This window comes from Ambystoma mexicanum, chromosome 2q, assembly GCF_040938575.1.
Source record: "Ambystoma mexicanum isolate Mex_15411 chromosome 2q, UKY_AmexF1_1, whole genome shotgun sequence".
In the NCBI taxonomy this organism is placed as follows: Eukaryota; Metazoa; Chordata; class Amphibia; order Caudata; family Ambystomatidae; genus Ambystoma; species Ambystoma mexicanum.
Window position 1 is genome coordinate 463984848 of NC_090924.1, and position 27807 is coordinate 464012654.

Consider the following 27807-nt stretch of genomic DNA (forward strand, 5'->3'; position numbering starts at 1 on the left):
GCCACAGAATCAAATTGGAAAAAAGAGCCCACAGACTTGAACAAAGAAACGTTTATAAATTACAAGCGGCTATCTTACAAACCAAAAGCAACACCTACAATGACAGGGTCATGAATGCTAACTCAGGATCTATTACCATTGAATCGTGTATCAGAGACACAACCTGGTGCGCTAATATACAAAAAGCGTTACTTGATGAAATCTTTCTCCTACAAAGCAAAATATAATCAAAAAAGCTTACCTTGCCAACCGGCATAAAATTCCCCAAGCCTCATGACCTACCTACCAAACATTGCAGTCCATTTGAGTTTGCCCTGGTCACCACAAATGAAGTAGAAGGCATTATATCAAGCCTTAAACCATCAAGATGCCAAGGAGACTCTTGCCGGGTGACAGTCATTAAAGAAGCGGCAAAAGAGCTTGCACCATTTATTACCTCTCTAATAAATGCCTCCTTTGAAACATACACGATATGGACCAACTTAAAAGATGTTTGGGTCCTACCGCTTCTCAAAAAAACAAAACCTTGACCCGAACATCCCAACTAACAGGCCCATAACCACAGTACCTTTCTTATTGAAAATATTGGATAGGGTGGTTTACCTACAAATTTAAAGCTATCTAGAATTTAACAATCTCTTAGGCCTTCGACAATCAGGCTGAAGACCAGGTCACAGCACAGAATCAGCCCTCATAGACCTACAAATCCAAATGGATGAATTAAAGGACAAAGGTAACATGGCCCTCCTCCTTCTCTTGCTGGGCCTATCAGCGGCCTTTGATCTAGTCAATCGCAAAGTCCTCACCAAACACCTTACCTCAGCAGCTTCTTTCTCCACGATACAGTCCTTCCTTGCTGATAGGACCATGAGGGTTTTCGCACCGACTGCTGCGGCAGACCCTGCCCAGCCTCCTGCAGAGTACTACAGGGTTCTTGCGTTTCCCCTACACTATATAATATCTTAACTAAGCTTCTATTCGACCACCTAGGCAATTTGGGTGTCGCCTACACTAACAATGCGGATGACACCCAAATCCTCATCAACCATTACAGGCTCCTATGACATAGGCACCAAACTCCTTAACGAAATATACCTAAATATTCAGGCATGGATGGCCATCCATGGCCTCTGCTTGAATGTGGATAAGACAGAGTTCCTCCTCATTGGATCACAGACCTGCCTCAATAAGCTAGACAAGCAATTTAAATCCTTTTATATTGATGGTAACATCATCAAAGTTTCAAAGGAAGTCAAAACACTCAGCATCTATCTTGATTCTACCCTCTCACTTACTAAACAAGTTAATGCGACGGCCTCAGCAACAGCCTATACATCCAAATTAATCAATGCTTGTAGACCATTCTTGTCCTCCGACAGCAGCACTTATCTTATCGAAACTTGACTATTGCAATGCCTTATACCTAGGCACTAATAAACGGAACGTTAAAAAATTACAAGTGTTACGAAATAATGCGCTCAGAACGGCATTGAACATCCCGAGAGCCAACCACATCTCCTCAACAATACGCAATGCCCACTGGCTCCCATTGCAGGACAGAATCACATTTAAAACTCTATCCATCACTCACAAATGTCTATCAAACTCTGCTCCTAAATATCTTGTAGACAAATTCACTAGTAATCAATCTAATAGGCCTACTCGGTCTATTCACACACACTGCTTAAATATTCCTAGATTCAAGCTTCAAAAAGCAGAGGGCAACAGCGTCCCAGTACTAGCGGCTAAACTCTGGAACGCTCTGCCCATAGCTATCAGAGCGGAACCGTCCTTTTTAGGAAAAAAGTGAAAACTTGCCTCTTTGCACAGGATCGATAAAGGTGCCTCTGATTCACAACTTCTAATGTTTCTTCATAAAAATGCCTGTCTATTTGCAACACACTGGGGGTAATTCATAGATTTCAGCGCAGAGCCAGCGCACGCAAGTAGCACAGAGAGGGAGCGTGCGCCAGCGTACGCCAGCCGTGTGCGCTAAACAGCATTCTGGCGCACTGCGTATTCATGGATTTTCCAAGCCATTTTGAGCGCTGGCGCAGCGAACATTCCGCAGCGCCAGTTACGCCCCCAAGAACACCCCTTGCGCAAGGAAAAGCCATTGAAATCCCCAATGTGGCGCAAAGGGCCGTGCTATCCCTGGACCCGCTTACAGGGCCGCTACACTGTAATTTCGTGAAAATACTACTCGTACCCTGCTCCCAAACGCGTGAAAATGTACTCGCGCACCGCTCTGAATATGCGTACCCCGCTTACGGCAGGTACATTGCATAGAAAAAGTACCCCCTGTGGTGTGGCCTGCCTGTGGGGCATGCCCAGGGTGGATGGCATGCCTGCGGGGCATGGGGAGGGTGAGTGGGCTGCCTGTGGGGCATGCCCAGGGTGGATGGCATGCCTGCGGGGCATGGGGAGGGTGAGTGGACTGCCTGTGGGGCATGCCCAGGGTGGATGGCATGCCTGCAGGGCATGGGGAGGGTGAGTGGGCTGCCTGTGAGGGATGCCCAGGGTGGATGGGGTGCCTGCGCATATTCCAGGGGTAAGCGGGGAGTTTCACTCGCGATAGGCCTGGCACGAGCGAGCTATGTGTATTTCGGGGGTGCGCGGGGAGTATCACACGCGATATGCCTGGCGTGGGCGGGCTACGTGTATTTGGGGGGTGCGCTGGGAGTTTCACACGCGATAGGTCTGGCGTGAGCGGGCTACATGTTTTTTGGGGGTGCGTGGGGAGTTTCACACGCGATAGGCCTGGCACGAGCGGGCTATGTGTATTTCCGGGGTGAGTGGGGAGTTTCACGTGCAATTTGTCATTGTGGGCCCTCCCGAGTGTGCCCTTCCCCCCCTCCCCATGCCCTGCAGGCAGCCCACACCACAGGGAAGTACCCTACACCCCTGACCATGCCCTGCAGGCAGCACACATGGCACCTTGTGAGCCCCGACTCATGTCCCCCACCCACCCACCATTGAGGGGCTCCTGCCAGCAGGCCCTGACTCACGTCCCGCACCTACACAGCCACCCACCCACCATTGAGGAGAACCTGCCAGCAGGCCCCAACTCATGTGACACCCACCCATTGAGGGGCACCTGCCAGCAGGCCCCGACTCACGTCCCCCACCCACACTTGCCACCCACCCACCATTGACGGGAACCTGCCAGCAGGCCCCAACTCATATGCCCCACCCACCACCCACCAAACATTGAGGGGCACCTGCCAGCAGGCCCGACTCATGTCCCCCACACACCCACAATTGAGGGGCACCTGCCAGCAAGCCCCGAATCACGTCCCCCACCCACCATTGAGGGGCACCTGCCAGCAGGCCCCAACTCACGTCCTCCACCAACCCACCGACCCACAATTGAGGGGCACCTGCCAGCAGGCCCCGACTCACGTCCTCCAAATGACCCACCATTGAGGGGCACCTGCCAGCAGGCTCCGATATGAGGCCCGCCAAACACCATGTTCTAACAAAACAGACCCATGGGCCTAATGCCAACACAAATCCCACCCTGTCCCCCAGCACAAGCACACAACCATCCACTGCACCCACTCCCAAATTACCCATGCCATGAGAGCCTCAAAAGAACTACATGGCCATGGAGAAATGGACAACAGAGCCACACAGTGCCAACACATGACTGAGGCAATGCTCATTGAGACATGCACAAAACCAATGACAGCACACAACACCAATAACAAATATATATTATTTGTATTAAAATATGTAATGGAAAAACATAATGATATATCAAACTTGTAAAGTAAGAAATGATGACATAGAAAAAAAAAATCCAATGTAAAACAAAAATCCACAAGAGCAAAAAAGTTAAGTGGTCCATATCCAATGTCCAAAAAAAGTACATGAACAAATTAAAATAAAACATTGATCCATGAGATGTAACAATAACAAAAGTATGTACAATTCTGGAACTATATACACTGCAAGTCCGAAGGGTCCATGATGCCCAAACAAAAGGAAACCTAACAAACATCCTATAAAAATAACTATGTACATAAAGTGGAGCAAAGTCCATGAACTCCAAAATAAAGAAAACACAAAGGAAACCTAACCTTGAAGAACTATGTATAAAGGTGGCGGGCAAGTCCAACGGCTCACTTGTTGATGTCCCGGGCCAGGGCATCATCGAACTCCTCTTCAACGTCTTGGAGGCGGGCCTCTTCCCTGGCCCCGAGGTCTCGCAGGGATGCAGCCATGGCCTCCTCAAACTCCCTGCGAGTTGCCTCGAGGCACTCAGCCCGCCTCAACGCCCTGCGCATGGAGTTCTCCGCCCTGACCATAGTGAGCCATGCCTCTTCCGCCAGCCGCCGCTCTGCATCTATTTGCCGGCCCAACCGCTGCCACACGGAAGACACACCCAATCCAGGGTCCTCCTTCCCTCTGGCCGATGCCTGCCCCAGTGATGTTGATGGCCCCGAACCATCATTGCTCCCACCTTGAGCCTGTTGCTGCCCTGCATGTGCCCTGCCTGTCGATGCCTGCACGTCCTCCTCCTGCTGGGGTCCAGTTGTTGGGGTGGCCACCCCTGCTGGACTTCTGACTGCCGACTGTGGCAGGGATGGGTCCTCCACCAGCCTGGCTGCTGCATCAGGGCCAGCTCCACTGGGTGCCCAGGTGATACGTGGGAAGAAAGATGGCACGGAGAACGACTGGCGCATAGAGGGTTCAGTTGAGGAGGGGTTTGATAGAAGTTCCAGCACACGGAGGAACCCAGCACTGCTGACCCGTCCTAGTAGGTCGACGCAGTCAATGAGGCGTTCAAAATGACGTGCATTGCCCACACGAGAACCCTGCACGTCATCCTGAATGCCACGTTGATGCAACACCACCCCAGCCAGGACAGGCTCAACCCGGTCCCGGATAGCCACGTCCACAGGGAGAGGAAGGCCAGTTGTTGTTCGCACATCCCCTCCCTGAAAACGGGTCTGGACGAAGGCATCCCTGCTGGAGCGGGATTATGCAGTCACAGGATCGGGGACAGGATTACACATACGAACCTCCGCGGCGGCCTGTGCTGCCTCCTGTCCCTGCCCCTGTACTGCACCACTAGCACCAGTGGAATGCCCCCCTCCAGGCCCTGTGCGTGGGCCTCGCACGGCCTCCTCAACCAAACCCCCCAACAACCTGGATGACTCTGTGCCATCTTCCTCCATAGGCCCCTGTGGGGTCTCAGCTGGCCCTTCTGCTACCGAGGAGTCCAGCTCCGACTTCCGCCTCTTGGACCTACTCTCGGCAGCTGCGGCTGCGGACGTGGCACCAGACTCCTCACTCCCCGTAGAGATGACAACCCGGGAGGGGAGCTGGGCCTTGCGTCTCCGGCTGGTGGTGGAATCCCTGCCGCTGTGCTCCACAGCACCGTCTCTGCCCTCTTCATCAGTTGACCCTGCAGACAGGGAGAGACAGAACACAGGCATCAGGGCACTGTACAATGGTCTGATACACACATGACAGTTGCACATGAGTGGCAGTGTCAAACTTCACAAATGGCATCACACTCCCCAACACACATCATTTGAACCCACCCACATGCACAAATTAACAGGAATGTTGCAGCAGGCACCACCATCCATACACATACAACAACATGAGCATCCGAAGGTTAGCCTGACGTCATAGCAACAAGGGGAGTGCCAAACACATGCACACATGCCACCAAACATACATGCATCTGTCCTCTCCACCACCTGTCACAGTGAAATAATCGGCAACTATGTCACATCTGCCAATCAGCCTCCTACATGTCGGTGTCACATGCATCCATGGTGTATCACAGTCCAACACATGTCAAATACACACACATGTACACTGTGCACGTACATGAAGGTGGAACCAGCATCCATGTCTCACACCCCAAACATACCACAGTACATGCACAGAAATGCTAACATGTGTGCATCCCCACATGCATTCGTGCATCATGCATTTCAACACATATACCATTGATGTGCCTCACACATGACTGGACTCACATGCGGCCGGCTCATGTCCCTGCACATACACAACCATACATGGCCCTTTCCAGACATATGTCCAAGCTGCACACTCCTGGCAAACCTCAAGAATGCACTGCGTCCAATCAGTACACATGGACACTTACCGCTCGACTGCAGACGGGTGTGCCTCTCAAGGACCTGGAGGTGGAGCGCTGGGTGTATACGTTCCAGGACCCTCATCTGGTTGTTGCAAAGGCGGACCCGGCACCCCTCTGCATCCTCTGCCTCCAAGAGGCGATGGGCCTTGCTGAGGGTCCTGGACCTGAAGTCCTCTCAGCGCTTCCGGACGTGTTGTATGTCGCGGGCTGCCACCCCCTCCATGTTGATGGCAGCCATGATGTCCTTCCAGATCCTCTTCCGTCCTTCATTGTCGGCGCGTGCTCTTCCGAAGAGGGCATCATAATGCACCAGGATACCAACTTCTGCGGCACTGAAGCTGGTAGCCCTCTGCCTCTCTGGCTGGGGGTTGCCAGTGGTCTCTGATGGTGTTTCCCCCGACATGGCAACCCCTGAGGCAGGTGTAGGTGGGCAACTGGGTCCTGGTGCTGGTCTGTGGAGCGATGAAACTTCAATCGGGAGCCTACTATTCCAGCAGGGGTGGTCACAGCAACTGGACCCCTGCAGATGGCTGACGTGCAGGCACCAAATAGCAGGGCACATGGCCAGCAGGCAGGTAGGCAGCAGCAGATGGCAGCTGGGAGCGGGTTCGGGGCTCTGAGGGGCAGGAAAATGGCCTCCTGGGCAGGAGCGTGGTCTTCCATGTGTTGTCGGGTGGCCAGCTTGATACGGAGTAATTTGGCACTTGAAAAAAATGCACGTCAGCGTGTAATTCGAGGAAAGGCCCTTAGTGCGTAAGCGCATCTGTGACGTAACGCGCATGGGCCTTTCCCTCCACACGGGTGAATAGTGATTCTACACGTGCAAAAACTGCATGTCCGGGTGTCACTGCGTGTAATTGGAGAAAAGGCCCTTAGCGCGTACGCGTGTAAGTGACATGGCATGTGTGGGCAGGGTTAAAAGGTACACGTAGGACGCCATTTTATTGTACGTGCTTTTTGTGGAGAGCGAGCGGGTGATTCTTGTACTTCTTGTCGGTTCACACGCGATTACTTCACAACGGTTCCAGTTCGTACTCCTTGTATACAGCAATGTCATCTGCTGCCCCACGTAGCCAGGGTGAGGAGGCTGCAGGGGCAGCTGCAGCTCAATCCACCTCAGCTCCGAATCACCCTGCCGGGACAGTGTTGGTCCAAGTCCATCACACCAAGGTTGGTCCTGCCAACATCACCCAGCAGCCAATGCCTGCAGTGAGACCTTTGGTCATCGTGCCTTTGGCTACTTCCAGTGACCAGTCCACCTGCGCTTCAGCCCCTACCGACCAGAGTGGCGTAAGCCACTCAGAGTCTGCACCACCTCTCAAGAGGAAAAGATTGCTCTTGCGGTACAGGCTGGGACCCCAGACATGACTCACCCCTCCGGCACGTCAAGGAAGTGGAGTTTCAATGATGTGGAACTAGACGCACTTGTGGGCTACGTGTTGGCCCATGGCCACGAAATGCTGGTGACTGCAGGGTGCAAGACTATGACTGCTCAACGTAGGGCCCACTGGCAGTGCATTGCGGACCAGATTAGTTCCCTTGGATTCGTGAGGCGCACAGCTGATGATTGCTCTAAGCGGTGGAATGACCTCAAACGCACAGCAAAAAACAAGCTGGCTTCCAATCATGCCTCTACTCTGGTGACTGGCAGTGGATCTCCACCAGAGGAGGAAGTACTCACAGAACATGTGTCAATCGCTGGAGGCTTCATCACAGAGGATCAGATCCAAGGCGTGGGAGACCTACCAGATCTTGAGGCAATGTCCGGTGAGTGGGCATGCATGTGTGTGCAAACCATGTGTATGTTGCTTGGGTGATGTGTTCTGACTGAGTGCCAGGGGAGGCTGGGTAGTCATCACTGCTATGGGTCACCCATGTGGTGCCTCCAAACCTTCCCCCAGCCTTGGGTTTGGGTTTTACAGTATTGCTTATGACCGCAGTTAACAATTTGCACCTGATTATTGCACTTGCCCTTCAACTGCCATCATGCCACAACATTGTTCATACTGTTTTCCTGTTCATTCTGCCTGATTGATGGAATCCTTTGCATGATTAACACACATTTTTGTGCCGTTCTGCCCCAAATTAAACATACTTCAGACATAGATTTCACCCCACAATGCCCCACATTTGTTTACTTATTATGGGAATGATTTCATCAATCAGGCTGATTGACTATTGTGCACCTACACATGTCATACGTTGCCACTGTTGGATCCTGTACTAATGTTTTGTCTTGCTGGTAAGTATTTGTTCATGTGTGCTGTTTCTTTTTCATTAGTGAGAGGAAATTGTCTCTGGCCTGTTTCCATTTGGGACAGTGCACTTTGTGACACTTGTGTCATGTGTTGTGCATTCATTTGGTTGTTTTCACATAGCATGCCATGCCATGGTGTGTTGGGTAGCTGAGATGGGGTTAGGGAGGGGTTGGGTGACATCCCACTATTTGGTTGTAGTATTTTGCAAGGGGGTACTCCTTCATGCTGCATGAATGTGTGCCTTTTACTGACACAGCATTGGGTGTGTTTAAGTAGCTAGGGATGCACACAATGTAGCACTTCCAGGTAAACAATCTCAGGGTGGTATGGTTGTGACAGTTGACTGTCCCTTTTGTCATCATCATAAATTGTCAGCTGGTATGTGCCAGGCCTGTGTGCACTCCGCAGGGGTGTGATTTTAGGTGAAGAAATGGGTTACAACGTTGTGCCGGATACATGCTGCCACTATGATCCTGCACACTACGGGGGCGCATATAGCAGCTGCCCACCAGAGCGGTCGAGGGAGCAAAAGCGTGACTTCAGCACTCCGAATGTGCGCTCCACTATGCCCCGGGTTGCAATATGGGCTGTGTTGCATCTTACCTCGGGTGGTGTGGTGGGGTTACGTATTGGCGTCATCATGTAAGTGCTCAGAGGGTAGGAACTGTCCCCTGGGGAGGTGATAATGGTTGTCATTAGTTGGGTTTTCCCATTTCTCAGTGTCTGACATGCATGCATGTGCAGAGGCATTTGTACTCGCCAATTAGCCATGTGTCGCCATGCCTCCCAGCTTCCAGGTCCCGGTTTAGGGGTGACATTCGGAATATGAAACTATCATGGCTGGACCCCGGATAGTTGGCATATACTGAGGTGATGATTCCCTTGGCATCACATACAACCTGCACGTTGATGGAATGCCAGTGCTTGCGGTTTCGATAGATGTGCTCAGTGGCCCTGGGAGGACGTAGAGCCACATGGGTGCAATCAATGGCACCTAGCACTTTGGGGAAGTGTGCCACCCCGTAAAAGTCCTGGAAGATGGCCTGCCTTTCTGCAGGTGTTCTGGGCATCTATATGTGCCTGCGGACTGAGGGACGTGCAGTCATGATCACTAACACCTGGTGTAGGCAGCGTGACTGCGTGGCCTGTGAGACACCCCCAACTATGGCACTTGTCCGCTGAAATGACCCAGTAGCCAAGAAATGCAGTACATTGAGCACCTTTTCCAAGGGGCTAAGTGCTTGGGAGCACAGGGTGGGTTATGTGAGTTCATCCTCTCACTCAGCAACCAGTTCTAGGATGATTTGGGGTGGTAACCTGTACCTCCCATAGACCTGGTCATCAGGCATCCTAAAAAGGCTGGTCCTGGGTAAAAAAATGCGGACCCTGGCTAGCCTCCTCCTCCAGCAGTGTCCCACGACCATTGCTGCGAGGAACGGTATATTCATCATAGCGTATGAGCTTGTTTGTTGTTTGCGCGCACTTTTATGCTGCGCGGGGCCGCTTACGCCTGCTTCCTGCTGGTGTACGTATTTCCAGACTAGCGTGTCTTTTTTGGCGCACGGGTTTGCCCTGTTCGATTCCATGAATACATGTTGTTAGCGCGCATGTGGGCGTTGCGAGCATTTACCTGCGGTACTTCCCCCGTAACTCCCACATTTTCATGCGTTGTTCCCCATTCTGCGTGTTACACCACGTGTTCCTCCCCCTTTTCTTGTGTGCGCTACACGGTGTGCGCTTTTGCTGTGTGCGTCGCGCACAGCGTTTAGTGACGTGTGCACGCGTGTGCGCCGCCCACGGATTTGGCGCACATCCCAGGGTTTACACGTGCAACGCATTCCATGAATTGACAAACGGCTGCATGCGTGGCTTTAGCACGTGTGCGCTGTGATTTTCACACATGCGCTCCCCTTTTCGGACATATTAATTCCATGAATTACCCTGTTAATGTCTTGTTTTCTATTTCTATGCCTATTTCTATTTGTTTGTAACCAAATTGATAATATGTTGTACTCCTAAGTAATTCTCCCAGATATCTTTGGGTTAGGGGCGCTATATAAGTAAATAAATAAATAAATAGGTTTCCACATAACTGCTGTCATCCAGATCAGTATTCAGAATACTTACTTTAATGGATCAACATTCAAAAAGTGCTGATTTCTACTTGAAATGTTATTTGCATTTGCTTTGCCTTCAGCTTATTGGGCAATGGCTCTCCCAAGTTAACCTGGTTTCTCTCCCTGCCAGGTTAAGGCTTTTCCACTTTCTGCTATTTCTTTATGCAGGCCAACTCCAATAGGCTAACAGGTGTCATTGTAGCCTGTGTCAGGGCGAGCGCTCGTTGGCTGGGGAGGGAACGCGGTGCGCCGGCAGGTGTCATCTGCTTTGTGGTTAGGTAGCCACTGTGTTTCGCGCCGTGTCCCCATTCATAACGGCATAGCGGTCCTCGGGAGAAGGGTCCATGTGCAAAACTCGTGCTGCAGTCCTGATGGTGGCTGTGTTGTGGGAATCGGAATCCTAGCAAGGAGGTCGGGATATTGGGCGCCTGCTCCATGCTCGGTCACAGCCGCTTTTCGCCTCTGTGCTTCCTCACCAGTCAGCCCGGGAGGCCCGAGCGGGCATCAGGCCGCTCCAGAACATTTAGCGTGCCTCTTCCACTCCACAATGTGGGACGCTCCAGCAGTAGGGAATTTTAGGGCACGAAGCAAACCGCTAACCTTCACATCTCATCGATCATAGGCGTGAGCCGGTACAGGCGTAACTGCAGTCTACTACGCCGACCCACACAGGACCGAGGCAAGAAGCAGTTCTCGGATCTCTGGCATCCGAGTTTGGGCAGATCTCAGAATCGGTCGGTAGCGTCTCTGGGTCATCCACTGCCGAACCACACCATCAGCGATGCAATCGGGGAACAGGGAAATTGTTTAGCACCCTCGCTCGTCATAAACAGAGCTTGCTCACCCAGAATACATCTTGCTCTGGCTCTCGAGCGCCCCCTTACAATGTTTCTACTTTCTACATTAAGCAAGAGAAAAGCATGGATGTAGGGTAGTAAACATAGTATGTTCATAACCCGTGCATCCGTCCATTTTGGACCCATTACATAGAAATAACTCATTCCTCTTTTCCCCCCCCAGAAAAGGTGTAACATGAGTCTTGCTTTGTTTGGCATAAAAGGCCGCAGATTTATTTTCACAATATCATAACCACCACTGCACACATTAGTGGAAATAGTTCTGAAGATGCGGCGACTGCTCCGTGTACAAAAACATGCTTCCCCCTTTCCTTCCAACAGTCCATCATAGGCCCAACTCTCCCAACCCTTTGCGCCTGAGCCTCGCCTGCCCATGCAGGTGTTCGGGGGCGGGGAGAGTGCCGTTTCCTTGGGGGAAGCTGAGCCCTTGTTGTTCCCCCCAGACGCCCCTGCCGTGTTAGGCTCCCAAGGGGCGCTGGTCTGAGAAGAGCGAAGACCCTTCCAGCTTTCTCCTGGCTCATCCGGAGTCTGTCTCTTGTGTTTGGTTGCCCAAACACCGCCACACCGCCTGTTGTCCTGCGACGTCGACGATCAGGCCTCCTTGCATGTTCTGTTTGTAGGGTGGGTGGGTGGAAAACGAAGTCCTGTGTTGGCAGGCGGGCGTCCCACTGCCAAGGCTGGATGCTGCCTGCAGTGGGAAGCCCACTCACTATAAAGGGGGTAGCCCCTCCCCTTTCTATTGTTGCCCCCTTCGCGGGCTTTTTTCCTTTTTTGGCGCGCTGCGCCGTTTCGCGGGTTTTGCCCCCGTTTTGCCGCGCTTCGGCGGGCACCTCCCCTCCATCCTGTGGAGGAGGGAGGGGGAGTCTTTAGGAGGAGGACCCCGCCCGGGTTATCGGGGTGCCTCCTCCATTTCGGGATTTCTCGTCGTCACCTTCATAACCCGTGCATCCGTCCATTTTGGACCCATTACATAGCAATAACTCATTCCTCTTTTCCCCCCCCAGAAAAGGTGTAACATGAGTCTTGCTTTGTTTGGCATAAAAGGCCGCAGATTTATTTTCACAATATCATAACCACCACTGCACACATTAGTGGAAATAGTTCTGAAGATGCGGCGACTGCTCCGTGTACAAAAACATGCTTCCCCCTTTCCTTCCAACAGTCCATCATAGGCCCAACTCTCCCAACCCTTTGCGCCTGAGCCTCGCCTGCCCATGCAGGTGTTCGGGGGCGGGGAGAGTGCCGTTTCCTTGGGGGAAGCTGAGCCCTTGTTGTTCCCCCCAGACGCCCCTGCCGTGTTAGGCTCCCAAGGGGCGCTGGTCTGAGAAGAGCGAAGACCCTTCCAGCTTTCTCCTGGCTCATCCGGAGTCTGTCTCTTGTGTTTGGTTGCCCAAACACCGCCACGCCACAGGTGGGTTACCGCCCACCGTGGCTCCCCCCTGCTTCCTTCCCTCCATTTCTAAGATTTTTGTGCAGAGGTTCCAGTAGAATAGCTCTAACCCCAGAGTTGACAAATGTACCCCTTCCTTAAGAAACTACTCTGGGGATTTAAATTAATCAGGCCCTACCTGATCTGGCCAGGACCCCTGTCGAATTTTGCCATTGCCCAGTTTAGCTTTGGTCTGGACCTCTCCACGGCTGCGTGATTATCTGCGCCCACCCCCTTCTGCCTTTGGAATTCTCTGACCAAATGATTTCTGTTCCCCAACTGACCTGCCAGCTCCTGTAGAGAGCACCTCATTTCCCGCTTTTAGAGCCCCCCTTCCCAGGCTTGTCAGGTCGTTACCTCCCCAGTGTATGACCCGCATGAGTGTCCTACTACCCAGACCTATCTCCTTTCCTCCGGGCTGCTGCTGGTGGGGAGAAGGCATGTCAATTTTATATTTTACCAGCCTGATATACCTCTTAAAACACCCAGACCTCCATCTACCATTCTGCTTGATTGCTCCTTCCCCCATACCCACGGCTGTGGCTGTGGCTGCCGTGACTGCCCCAATCTGATCTGAGTGAGACCCGAATAACCCTTTCTTCGGCGCCAGTTCCATAACCGGTCTAAGTTGGACGCGGCTTAGCGCTGCCCCCCTGTGATGAATGAGCAGCGGAGCCTCCCCTCCCGAGGGAGGTCTCAGCCCGAGGAAGACCGCCACCGCCCTAACCGGGCCTACTGCATTCCCAGGATGGGTTGGAGGGTCCCCGTGCACCCCTTGCCTTCTTGGTCAGTTGTTGATCTCTTTACCCGTAGCGCCAGCTGTTCCCCTGAACAATGCACATCTTAAAACTGCAAACAGGTTTTTTTTTTTTTTTTTTTTTTTTCCTTCTCCCAGGGTGTGCCTTCTCTGGGACCCTCCTGCCTCAGTCACCTTTCCGTCCTGTTCCGCCTTAACCAGGGCGGGCCTGCTCCGGGACACTTCTGCCCCTGCCCCTTTCCATCTTGCCCCGCCTTAACCAGGGCGGGCATGTTCCGGGACACTTCTGCCCCTGCCCCTTTCCATCTTGCCCCGCCTTAACCAGGGCGGGCCTGCTCCGGGACCCTTCTGCCCCTGCCCCTTTCCATCTTGCCCCGCCTTAACCAGGGCGGGCATGCTCCGGGACACTTCTGCCCTTGGCCCATTCCATCTTGCTCCTCCTTAACCAGGGCGAGCCTGTTCTGGGACCTTCTGTCCATGCCACCTCTCCAGCTTGTTCCTCATACTGCACCCGCCATAGGTTCCTCACCCCTTTTATTCGGCAAAAGCTCCCCAACCCCTTATCTTTGCTCCGCCTGCCCTTTCAGGAGTTACCCTGTTGGGAGAGTGCCGCTCCTGGCAGGTGCGGTTGAGCTGTATTCTTTTCTTGCTTTCCAAAACCAACTTGCCTTTATTGCTCCCTTCCCGGCTTGTTATGGCCCTCCCTCATCCTTTATCTAGCAAATGCTCCCCAACCCCTTATCCTTGCTCTGCCTGCGTTACCCCGTTTGTAGGGCGCCGTTTCCGGCGGGAGGGTTTGCGCCGTATTCTTATGATTGATGCTCCAAAACCCCTTCGTCATCGCTGATCATCGTCTCCCCCCTATCTATTTCTTTATCTTCCCCAGGAAGGCTCCCTCCTGCCACATTCCCTGTCATGTGAGCCCAACTCCTCCCCACCTCGGCTGGGCCCTTCCCTGCTTCTATTCATTTGGCAGGCTAAACTGCAGCGTTGGGCTTGCCGACCTGATGAACCACACTCCAACTTTGCCCTTGTAGCTTGGTCACCCTTGCCACCAGTCCCACAGACCTATCTCCTGACACCGCCCACTGGACCTAGCCATGACATTAAAGCGGGTCTCCGGTGTCGAACCGCAGCGGTTAGGTTTGCAGGCCAGACACTTCGCCACTGCCCCATATGACATGGTGAAAATTTACAAATAAGTGAGGTGAAATGTCCCAGTTCGCTATTGTGAGTTTCGGGGGAAACATTTGTATTGGTTCTTGGAAGTTAAATTTGCCCACTTTTATGTCTCCACCACGGGCAATTGCCATTCGTCCCGTTTAATTTGGGTTGTTTATGCAAAGCCCATTACTAAATGTGCATATTCCCCTTTGGTATGCTACTTACTACCGCAGTCACATCCCCTTGTCTTGATGCCATGACCCCATACTTCCCCTAAAATCCGGAGCCCCCAGAGGCCGTGCTTGCATGTTCCCCGGCCCACATATTTGACATGGACCACGCCCCTCCGCTGCTTTACTAGCCTTGTAGTGGCGCTTTTAACCTGAAACCCTTAAGGAATCCCTAATGCAGAGCCTGCCCCTGCGTTAACATAACCCGGGCCATGTCATGAATACATTGTGCTTCCCTCATTACCCGGAACACTACAGCAGATGGAAGCCCTGTAGAACGTGAATCCGAAATTTTTGCGCTGCATGTGAGAAATTGGCACCACTAAAACACACATGCGCTTTCACTCGTACTCTTATACCAATCCACTCACTAACCAAGCAAACGAAAATGATGGATCCTTTCGTTTTACCACTGAGTTCCACCCCTGCTCAGCAGCCCGCCAGCCTTCTCTGCTCCAGTACCAGCCCCATACATAGAAATGCTGCTGCCGCTCAACCCAATACTTCCCCAGTGTGTAGAGAAACTCTTTATATTCCTTTCAACAACCTCCTTTTCCTATCCGACAGTAACTCCAGCCAACCCATCTCTCTCCGCCGTACCCGCTTCCGAGACGGGCGCCTTGTCCTTCTGCCATCTTATACCCTCTTACCCAGGAACCCTGCTTGTCATCATTGGTGCCCTGCCGTGCAGCCCTGGCACAACAAGGGGACACCCAACATGATTACCGTACCCCGTCCCCTACGTATGCCTGTGCAGTAGGTGCATTATCCTTTGATCAGTGCTTACCTCTGTAATCCTATTCCTCGGTAACTATTGCTTCCCCTGGGCCTCAAGCAGTGTCTCCATTACTCCTTCAGAGAAAACACAGGCCATTCCTAAAGCTGTGCAGGTGCGTAAGCTACCCTGCCCCGATAAAATACTCCTGTGCACATAACAGCCGCGCTTCCGTCTCCTTGGGCGCCCCAAAGCACGACCCATAGACCACTTAAAACTGTGTTTCAAGACCGACCTTAGGCGAGGTGGCGAAGTCTCCTAATGAACCGTGGTACCATGCAGCATTAAACCGTTAAGCTTACATACAACTTTCATTATTCAAAACCTGCCTGCAACCGGCCCCCCATGCCAAAGCCTTCTTCTTAAAAGGTGTGTGCTCAAAGTTAAACTTCCACGGTACTATTTGTAAAACAACTGCTTACTACTAAAGTACCCATTACGTCCCGCTACCACACCTCAGCCTCGCAGCTAACGTACCCAGACATCCGCGACAAAAGAAAGAAAAACTAACGTACCCAGACATCCGCGACAAAAGAAAGAAAAATGCAGCATTCTCTAGCAGTTCCCCGTGCCCGTACTGGGAAACCCCATTAAATAATTTGTAGTACCGACCGGCAAGTGCCCTAATAATAATTTGGCATTCGAATAGCGCTACGAACCCCCCCCGTATCTGCGCGCTGCATATTATTACCCACAGTATGTGGTGCTCATTTAAACGAGCTCAGAAGGATGAAAAGCTGAGTTTGGCCCTGCCGGGATTCGAACCTGCGCCAGCAGGCTCTGCACGGATGCTAAAGCAGGCGTTCTACTCCCTGCGCCATCGGACCGGCTTTATAACATAACAGACGCCAGCTTCCAGTCTGTCTGCAAGATTATGGCAAGGTGCCTGCTTGCTTCACCGCCACGCTCAGCTGGAGGACAGCGCAAGTGCCAAGTGCGTTTACCCCCCAATATTAGCCCCCCCAGCAGGTGCCTCCTCCCGATGCCAGGCTTCGCGGGTGTGGGGAGCCATCCTCTAACCCGTACCTTCCCCCTTTAAATCTACCCTACCGTCATCGACTTTTCCCCTACGCACACCAATCCGACGTGAGTGTTACTTCCCCTCACTCGCGCTCTGAAAACGCCTGTATATGAGCGCGGTATAAACAAAATATATCATATATTACTGTGACGGTACGACTACAAACGTCACTCTGTCATACATGCTTCCCGGTCCATATTCCAATAATAAATTAGCATTTGGTTCAAAGGTTCAACGGGTCTTCAGTTTTAGTCCCTCTGTCCACACAACAGCTGCTCTAGGGATTCAATTTACATAGTTACTGCCCGGCCTGATAAAAAGTGGGATAGACGGTGGTGCTTTGCAGCAATGGCCTTCCTCCACACGGCAGACAAAAAAGGGTGAATAAGTGCGGGAAATTCAAACCCAGTGTAGGCAAATTATCCTGCAGCTGGGACCATACTCACTGTACCTTGTCCGGCCCGTCTACCTGTTATTTCCCCACTACACTTCCCACTCCGATTAATAATAACAACAATAATTAATTAATCCCGACTGCACCAGCTGTTAGATCTTTCAGCCCAAGACGCGACAGAAGGCTAACAGAGCGAAGTGCAGGCTCTGCACCACAGCCACTCTTCCCCGGCCCCCATTCGTCTCCGTTCACAACATTCCCCGCATTTACAGCGTTGCGACCTCCTCTCAGGGCGTTATGGAGGTTAAAGGAACAAACCTCTCTGCGTCGGCAATACCGTCCCGGCACTTTCCCCTGCATGAGACCGGACCCCCCAGCCCCGTATTCAGTACCGTACCCTGATTGTCCATATTTCCCTTATTTATTTTGGCGCCCCCCTTGAGCCCCTACCTTCCCTTGTCCGTGACCCACCGCTCCTCTGGCCTGTACTCGATATCTTGCTGGAACACTGGAGCGCCGACCTCCCGAACGCTGCTACGCCCTTCAACTCGAAACACTGCATCTCGAGACCGTAACCGGAGTCACGAACCAGCAGCAAACCGGGCCGGAAAACGAAGTCCTGTGTTGGCAGGCGGGCGTCCCACTGCCAAGGCTGGATGCTGCCTGCAGTGGGAAGCCCACTCACTATAAAGGGGGTAGCCCCTCCCCTTTCTATTCTTGCCCCCTTCGCCGGCTTTTTTCCTTTTTTGGCGCGCTGCGCCGTTTCGCGGGTTTTGCCCCCGTTTTGCCGCGCTTCGGCGGGCACCTCCCCTCCATCCTGTGGAGGAGGGAGGGGGAGTCTTTAGGAGGAGGACACCGCCCGGGTTATCGGGGTGCCTCCTCCATTTCGGGATTTCTCGTCGTCACCTTCAGAAGCGCTTCCAACCAACTGTGCATACAGTCTTGTTATAATTTCTCGTTTTTACTTGGTTTTGTGGCACCGCAATTACACAGGATCATGATTACAATGAAACAACCCCTTCTGGCAGGATTGTAACGTTTTTTTGACTCTCCAGATGTTTTGGACTGCATCTTTCATTAGCCCTAACCTGCATAGTCAATGGAGAGGAATCATAGGCGTTGGAAGTCCAAAACCTCTAGAGAGTAGCAGGCTTCCGTCACCTTATACTAGCCCACCTGTATTAAAACAAAAAAGAGAATATTCGAGAGCGTTTGTGTGTAAAGAGGCGATGGACAAATGCTTATTTTTTAAAAAACTACTGTGTTCTTATGCAGCACTTCATGACAGACTTCCTTCAGCTTCTAAGAAGGTGTTATGATTTCCCCCATTGTGAATGGCACTTGATTCATCAACATTGGAGGATGAAAGGCTGAGTCGGTCCTGCTGCAGGGTTCTAACTTGCTAAGTGCAGTAAGCCCGCAGAACAGAGAACAATGATTCACTTGCAGACGTATCTACCCTTGGCTTATGGCCAAATAAACAATAGAGTTGCATCATTGTCCTGGGAGGATAGCTCCGCGGCAACGTGCTCGCCTTGGAAACAAGACGTCACAAAGCAACACAGGTTCGATCCGCGGGACTGCGCTTAGAAACCTCCAGGTATTAAGCACGTTATAAATACGCAACTAAAAGGCATATTCCTGTAACGGCGCCTCAACAGGCTGCGTGAGCGCTTTAAAAATGCAAATAAAATTAAAAATGCAAATGAAAATCACGGATGACCTGTGTGTGATGCTAGGGGAATCTGGAAATTGACAAGAATAATGATCGCTGCTGGGTTATGTCACTAATAATAATAATTTGTTTTTTATATAGCATTTTAATGTAAAGTGCTTTAAATAGGACATATTTACATACATTACTATTATTAGCCATTCGAAATTGGTACTCTAAATCAGTTACCCCAGACAGGAAGATCAGGTTAAAAACCACTGCACATTCATAATGCTAGATTTATTATACATTTACAGCAATCATTTCCTTGCTTCGGTCATAGTTTGCTCACCGTGTGGTCGTCTTTTTGCCTCTTCGCCTTCATGCTGGTAATGACTCTGCTGAAGAAATCCATGGCGTCTTTGGGGAAAAAGCTCACATTCATTCTTTTCAAAATGGGAACAAGGAACGGGAAGACCACTGAAAGAAAAAGAGTCCCAGTTCAAAAAGGTCCACTTCACATTATTACACGGAGAAAGCGATTCCTAACGTCTAGAACTATGGGGCAGGATTACAGAGCAGAGAAAGGCGCAGCACTCCAGAGCTTAGTAACGACATGAGGATGGCCACTGAAAGCAGCAAGAGCGGCCAGGTGGGGTGAGAGGGAGCCCCATCACATAGATATTTATGAGGCCTGAAGGACCAAGAAGAGACGGGCTGAAAATAGTATGAGAAGGATATCGAAAGAGCTGTGGGATTCCGCTTTTCAAATGAAAGGACTATCTGTGTGACACATCCAAGTGATGCCACACTAGTGTGGGTCCCCAGGAACCCCACCCCCCCCAAAAAAACACACGTTTCACAATTGTTATTGAGATGTATTTAAGTTTAAGCTATGCAAACCTATGCAATGTGATTAACAAGTCAACTTGCCTGGTTTTTTAAAATGTACAATTCCTCAAATTCGGGGGCTGAACATGGAGAAAACACTGATCCGAAACCTCTGGATCTACGGGAAATGACCGAATCCATAAGTCCGAGTCCCAAAAGTCCGCTTTTTTTATTTCCCATTTGTTCGCATATATATATATATATGTGGGCAGAGACCTCCCACAGTCCCCCCACCTTACACCTATACATTTTTATTAACTTCCCCCCCGCCCCCACATATATATATTCACGCAAATATGGGTCAGACTTTTGGGCTTCAGACTTTTTGCCTTGGACTTAGGTTTAGTCACTATAAGTTTCCTAGGGTCATCCAGACGTGGACCCCTTGCTCACTGTGCTGATGGAGGCACAGCTCCACCTCACTGATGATGAGGTCCAACAAGGCTGAAACACGTGTATGGGGTTGCTGTTAGTACTCTTGTTCAGAAGGGAATTGCCATAGCATTTCGGTGCTGGACTGCCCATGTGGGTGGGACAAAGACTGATAAATGGTATTTCCCATCTGTGAAAGGTACAGTGAGCTAAAGTGTGGCTGCAGACTCTCGAGTGGGTACCTTCCCAAAGAACAGGTCAATGGGGCGTGTTCGTTCTCACAAAGGGGCGCATATGGACTATTTTTTCATGATTTTAAGGAAGACAAAGTTCCATTAAATAGGTAGGGACACACAAAAATTACAGGTTGCATCAGGTCATGACCTTGCGTTCAGTGATATCATAGAAACGCCCAGTGATTCACCCCTGGTTATGTATTGATCTGCAGAGCAACCACTTTGCTCCAATGCATATTAAATAGGGGTGGTGTGCTCCTTGCTTATCTCATCTTTAGAAGGGAAGCAATGAGGCAGCCAGGGATACAATTATTGTGCAATCAAACTCACCTATGGCCATGGTCTAGTCAACTGGCTGAATGCACTGGCGTCACTCTAGAAGACCCTACACTGGGTGTGCTGTGCGTTCAGAAAAAAATAATGCTTCTCTTCACCTTCCTGCAGACTTGGCATTCCTTTTTGGTTGAAGGATGGGTCAGCCAGCTCGTTGAGACATCCACCCTCCGCCTTTCCTGCTCCTCATCTCATTGCTGGCCACATGGCCTCACCAACCTGCTCCAATGGTCAATAGTGAAGCATAGCGCCTAATGACATGGGCACATCCCGGCAAATCCAGCAGTTCTGCAGATTTCCATCACCACCAAGTGGATGGGTATCGTGTAGAGAGGGGTGCATGACTCGAATACATGTGACTGGTCCCTATACTCCTCTGATCCTTCATACAGTCTCTCAGTTACCACAGGAGCAAGTTCACTCATTGGGACTACTGAAGCTTGAGCATGTTAGCAAGTCCAGTGACAAGAGTCGAGTATTGGCGAGAACAGAACTGCCCCCTTGAGCATGTTCTCCTCTCCGATGACAGTCAGAATGTGTGGAATGCAGACTCCAGCCATAGTAGAAACCAGCTATCTCCGATTCTCCTTTCTTCTGCTCAAACCTTCCAACCTGAAATCTATCCAATCCACAAGCCTGGAAGGGAGGTTCCAACCACCTGTAAAGGCTCCATTCTACGCTTCCCTTTGTGATGTGCACATAGTAAGCACTGGTCAAGGCGACATGGACAATCTGTGCCAGGGGAATCCCTAGCTGAAGCCGCCAATTCCTCCCCCTCACAAATGCACCAATGGCATTAGAGCCCTTACCATCAAGGCTCTATTGGGTGTTAGGTGACCGTTGTCCTCATTAGAGGCCCTCACCTTTGGCACAGGAATACCAACTTGGGCAGCTGTCATCTACCACACAAAAGAGCCCCCTGGTGCGGGCTCCGAATGCTTCATTAGAACTAACATAATACCTTTAAAGAGAATGTAAAACTCAGCAGTATTTTCACATTAAAAAAAATATATATAATTTATTAATAATAATATGCTTATAACTTTACAAAGTTTTGCATATTAATCATGCAAAATCTAAAATCCATCATACATAATATACATTTTTGTCTTAAAACACATAGCTTCTATTTGATAGCTCATTTAAAATATCTAAAATAGTCACATAAAATGTCATCATATAAAATATCAGATTCATGTCGTGCCCTTCAAGTAATCTTTGCCATATGTCTGAAGTGTTACATTTATACATATTATATTTCATGAGATGAGAATTACGTATAACACTCAGACTTTCACATTCACATAATATGTGATAAGCAGTTTCCAGTGTGTTTATCCCACATAATCTACAATATCTGAGTTATTTAGGTATATAAATCTTTGCTCCAAGTATAATTAATACATTACATATATTAAATTTGAACTTTAGATACCACCTGATGGTATTACAGGCTGGATAAGCATTCTGATAAGAGGGTTTCTTTTCTCTTACTATTAGATACTCGAGAAAGAACCTATTTGATTTGGTGGCCAGATTGACTATTCTTTGATCATAATCAAGTTCATCTATCATCATTTTAATTTTTCTTTTTACTTGGCCAATGCTCAGGAGTAACCAGCTGAACGTATCTCTATCCATTTGAGGTATTTCGTTCTCCATCTATATAATCTTCGAAATGCAGCATCATTCTCACTGCATCTAAATTGTTCCATTAATTTTACTGCAAATGTGTCATTATTGAGTCTAGTTAATTTGACATATAGCATAACAGTCATTAATTGGATGCGGCTATAGACACCGTTCATCTTGCATTCGAGTAGTATATACTCGTATGGCAGATTTTTAGGCATCCTCAATAAAAATGTTAAAATTTTTGCTTCAAATTTCTCAATTTCATTTTTGAAATAGCAGCCCCATATTTCAGCACCATACACCAAACATGCTACTATTTTTGTAGAATACAGTTTCATCACGGTACTTATAGAGATATTCCCTTGACCTCCAATAAATTTGCTTAACGCCATCGTAGCAATCATGCACTTCCTCTTGGTTTAATTCCAATGTTTTTTCCACTTAGGTTTATTCTCGATGATGATACCCAAGTATGTGTATTCGTTTATGACTTCAATCTATCTCTTATCTATCCGCCATATTGGGTTTTTATTTCTCTTCATCATTTTACACACAAACATCATAATTTTAGTTTTATCAATGTTAATAATTAGATCATTGGCTTCTGCAAAGCTTTCAAGTTCATTCAGCTTTGCTTGTAGTCCTTTTGGAATGTAGTCTATTAAAAGGAGATCATCAGCATAGCCAAGCCATCCAAGCCTCGCTACGCCCAATTTAATTTCATTAATAACATTAGTTGGACCTGTTTTCCTTAAAAAATCTGCTAGATATAAATTAAACAGTGTCGCTGCTAAAGTACAACCTTGATTGACACCGCGTGCCGTAGATATAGCTTCAGACAGTTTTTCTTCTAAATCTAGACGCACTCGGACAGATGTGTCCTGATATAATAGTTGTATCATGTGTAGCAGAGGATACCCCATTTTTTCAATTTGTTCCATAATGTCATATGAGATACCATATCAAATGCTGCAGAAAAATCTATATAGGCAACATATATAGGCAGTTTACGAATCTTCCAAGAGGATTCCACTGCACTAACTAAAATAGATATATTGTGTGATGTGGATGACTTTCCTCTAAATCCAGACTGATTGTCGGGAAGTATCGCACTGCTAGATATTCATTGATTTAACTCATTTAGCAAACTTTTTGCAAATAATTTTGCAGGGATATCAAGCATTGCTAACATTCTGTAATTTCCCGGGTCTTTGCGTGAACCTTTTTTATATATAGGTAGAATTATACTCTCTTTCCATGAATCAGGAACTTTTCCAAATTTACCAATCCATTGAAATAGAATATACAACACCTTAGCCCATCGTTCAGGTGTTTGCATCAAGAGAGCATTGCATGTTCTATCTGGTCCCGCAGCTCTCGACTATTGAAATGTCTTTATTAGTGTTATCAATGAAGCAACGGTGTATGTTCCATTCCAGATCATCTCCTCTTTTTTGTAACTCAGTGTTTCACATGTCATACTCCCCAGAGTTTTTTTTACATGAGCATTCCAACTGCTCTCTGGAATGCAGTTAATCGGAAGAGTTTTATCTTTTCTATTATTTATGATGGCACACATTCCTAGGTCATTTTTATTTTTTGCTGCATTAGCCAAGTTAAGCCATATCTCACCTTTTTTCTTTTTCTGATGAGCATTTTTCCATCTTTTATATTGACTCTTGAGATTACGGATCTTCACGGTACCGTCTTTTACATTCTCATTTATGCATTCACAAATGTTTGTCCTTAGCAGTTTCTTTCTTATATGGATGTCATTGTCAAATTTCTTATGAGTCAAAATCCATTTTCCATTTATTGATCTATACTTGCGCTTTACCATAACTGCTACCTTAATTCTATCTGTTACATCTTTGAATTCATCAAAGATATCACTCTCTAATTTCATTGGAGTATGTTCATACTTCTCAATGAAAGTATCTAGAAGTGGAATAGCTCTTGCGTTGCCTTTTTGAATATTAGTGGGGTTCCATTTAATATGATTACCTGCCGTATTTACTACAATCTCACCATTCAATTGGTATATGCTGCTGGTTTTTACTTTCTATTTTAGCAGAAGGTATAGAGACAAGTGATTGCTTTCTTCCCTACATCCTACTGCCATATCGGTAACTATCTCTTGTGCTTTTCTGTTCACAATAATATAGTCAAGGGTGCTCATACTCTTTCCACTTATCCTATTCACATTTTTCATACTATCTCCATGGGTATTACCATTTAGTACAGTCAAATTATATTTATTTAATAAAGATAGCCACGCCTTACTTTCTCTAGAGCTATTTTGTATTGCAAAAGGTTCAGAGTTCTGTTGTTCTATTAACGCTTCAGACTTGCAGTTTAATTTTATGTTTAGATCGCCCACTATTATCAGAGGGATCTTATTGCTAAGTTCATCAAGTATTTTAGCAGTTGTTAATATGTTCTCTTTATTATGTTTTCCGCCAGGTGGATTGTATATGTTGATTAATAGCAATTTTTCTATGTTTGACGAAATACAGGAGACAGTCACTATTAATACCATGTTAGTGGATTCAGTATGCTTATTTCCAGTCCATGGTTGTTTTATTGAAATCATTAGTCTTCCTTTCGGTCGACCTCTAAGTCCTTGGGTGGCGTTGCATGTGAAATTACTGCGTCCATCAAGTTCACATTCTTTTACAATCCAAGTTTCTTGTAACGCGATAACTCTAAACATATTTATATTGTCTAAAAGTCCATCTTCAGATGTATAATGCACATTTCCTCGCGTGTTCCAAGATAATATAAGTTAATTTTCATCAGGAACTCGCTGCAAAGTGGGATTTAAATGCTACAGGGAGCCATTGCCAATATCCATCAGGAATTGTTTTATCAATCGGTCTAGTGGCTATTTCTTCACATGTCATCTAATGATTTGTTGCATCTACATTATTTGTTTTACCCTCTTGATTGTTTGTTTTACCCTTTTGTTTACAATTTTCTTCTTCATGTTTTACTTTTGACATATAACTTTCTTTACAGGTATATCCTAGTTTCTCAAACAATTTACCTTGACTCAAAATAAATTCATGTATTGACCATTCAAAGCATCATACATTTGTGGCTATTCTAGTAGTGCCTACTAGCTGGTCTACTATCTTAAAGTCATCTGAGACAGTCATACACAAGGGGACGTTGGAAGAACAGAGCCAGGATGTGTCTTCTATTAAGGACAACACTCTCGGCTTTATCTATTTTTCCAATTTGTATCACTCGTCTCCTCTCACCCGATTCATCCCATTTTTGCAGTTATTTTCTCCTCCTTTTCATTAGTTGTTTTTGCTTGTTTTGATTTTTCAATCATTTCTTCCCCATTCTTATTTGCTTTTATCATATTTGTTCTTCCATTTTGACCTTGTAAGCATATAATATTCTCATATAGCTTGTGTACATCAATCAGTATATCATCAATGGGATCCTCCCTTTTCTGTTTTTTGCATTTCTTCATCTCCGCCTTTTTTTTTGGACCTGGTAACTCTTTTTCCGCTTTGTTCAGTTGTTTCGTAGGAGGATTGGTAAAGAACTCTCTAATATCTGCATCGCTAACCTTTTTCATTTTTTTGCTTGTAGCTTTGATGCTAGTTTTCCCAAGATTTTCATGTATTATGGCTTTATGGACTCTAGCAAAATTAGGTTCTTTATATATTGACAATTGTTTAGAATCATTCATTTTGGACATCTGTTCACAGTCTCGTCGATAGCATAGTCACTTATTTCGCCACTTTTATCAGCCTCAACTTGTGAAAATAGAATCAAAATATCGAGGCTGAGTACCCCAAAAGGAAATACACCGAACACGGGTTACAAAGGAACATAAAAAGTACTTTATTTTATACTGAATCCAGTTACAAAAACTGAGCAAAATCAGATAGCTATCGGCCCTCAGTACAACACAATGAACTCCAGCGTGGTTCAATGTGTTCAGTGAGAGACGTTGTACATTAGAATGCATTCGCTTTTTATACACTTGGTGGGCGCGATGTTCAGCCCCACTTCGGGTTAATATTCCTTTTAATACATCACCGATCTAGGGTTTGTGCCAAGTCTCAAACAACCGCATATAACTGATTTGCCTTTAATACATGCATCAACAAGCCTATGCAATAACTGTGTATTCTAAGATTTTCCATGCCGGCCTTCTTAAACATTAATACAATGTAGTTAAACAGATGTTCTTCGTTCAGTATTTGAATACATTGTCTCAACATGTGCTTGTGGATTAGTTTCATTGCACGAGTAATCCTTCTACACATAGGTCAACAAAGGACAAGGTCTCAGTTCACGACCTCAACAAGTGGCCTGCAGGCAAGTTACACATTAGCTATGTACAGAGGTCAAGACGGCCATGTTGTATTCTGGAATAACATCGTCCACCATTTTAACTCACAGGGTGACTTTTGCACAACGAATTCTAAAATGGCGGTTTGACCTAAAATGGCGGCTTACATGGATTTAAGGTCAGGACCTTGCAACGCGGATTTCTTTCGCAAGCGACTTTCGAGCAGCTTGGCGTAGGCCAATATTAATATATTTATTAAAATAGGAGGCACAATATACTTTCTCTTTCGACAAACTATACATCCATTGTTGACTTGCTTAAACTTAATAGTGCCATACATGGCTGCTTGACCATAGCTTTTTTTCTTACCATTCTTTTTTATTTTTACTTGTTTTTTAGAGCTTTGATATTCACTTTTCACTTTATTTCCTCTTTTTTTCTTTATTGGTGCACGGTGTTCTAACACATTATATTCATTATTGTACTCATCTAGCTTATTAGGTCTGGTTAGAGCATACATTTTTGTCTCTGCTTGTATTTCTTCTTTTTCTCTTTCATTCACAGTATTTGTACTTTCCTCAAAGACCTTGTGTTGATTTTTAGTGCTAATATCATACAATAACAAAGAATGTATTGCTAGTTTACTTTCTATAGAATCCATTTTTCAACTAGTGTCACTAGAACATTTTCAAGTGCTTGGAATAACTCTTCTGTATTCATACTAATAAAACTTGTCTCATCTAATATCTCTATTTTACTAGTGTTGATTTTCTTCTCTTGAGGGCTATCCGGATGTTGTTCTGGTATATTATTGGTAATGGCCAAACGTGTTTGACCAATTACAATTAGTCCTGAGCTTGGGTCGATCTCAAACCACTCACTGGGATTTAAAAATTCAATATTTTCTTTCTCATTCTCTTCAAAAATGTACTCAGTAGGAATTTCAGAGTTGATACTCTCAGCTATACTAGGTTTAGCTAGAGCAGTAGAGTTCATCTCTGAATTAGTAGGGATGGTAGAACTTATCACTTGCGTCAATAGCTTACTACTGATACATGGAAAAGCGATGGAAAGTTCGCTCATAATTTCTGAGGTGCTACATTCTATTTCTTTAGCAGTCATAGGAGGTATTGCTGCACGCATCACTTTAGTGCTTGGTTGCTCTATTTTTATTAAAGAAGGTAGTCATTTTAGCAAGTTTACAGTCTGTCAAGAGCCCAGGTTGAGATATAATTTTGTGTTTATATG

At 47.5% G+C, this 27807-nt stretch overlaps 1 protein-coding gene across 1 annotated transcript in view; it reads right to left on the reverse strand.

The window, feature by feature from the left end:
- Window positions 1–27807, reverse strand: part of LOC138569530 (cytochrome P450 3A29-like) — a 334912-nt gene that overhangs the window by 51499 nt on the left and 255606 nt on the right. The window contains exon 8 of the mRNA XM_069647585.1: window positions 19130–19257. Coding sequence (XP_069503686.1) covers window positions 19130–19257 — 128 coding nt within the window. The remainder of the gene's footprint in view (window positions 1–19129; window positions 19258–27807) is intronic.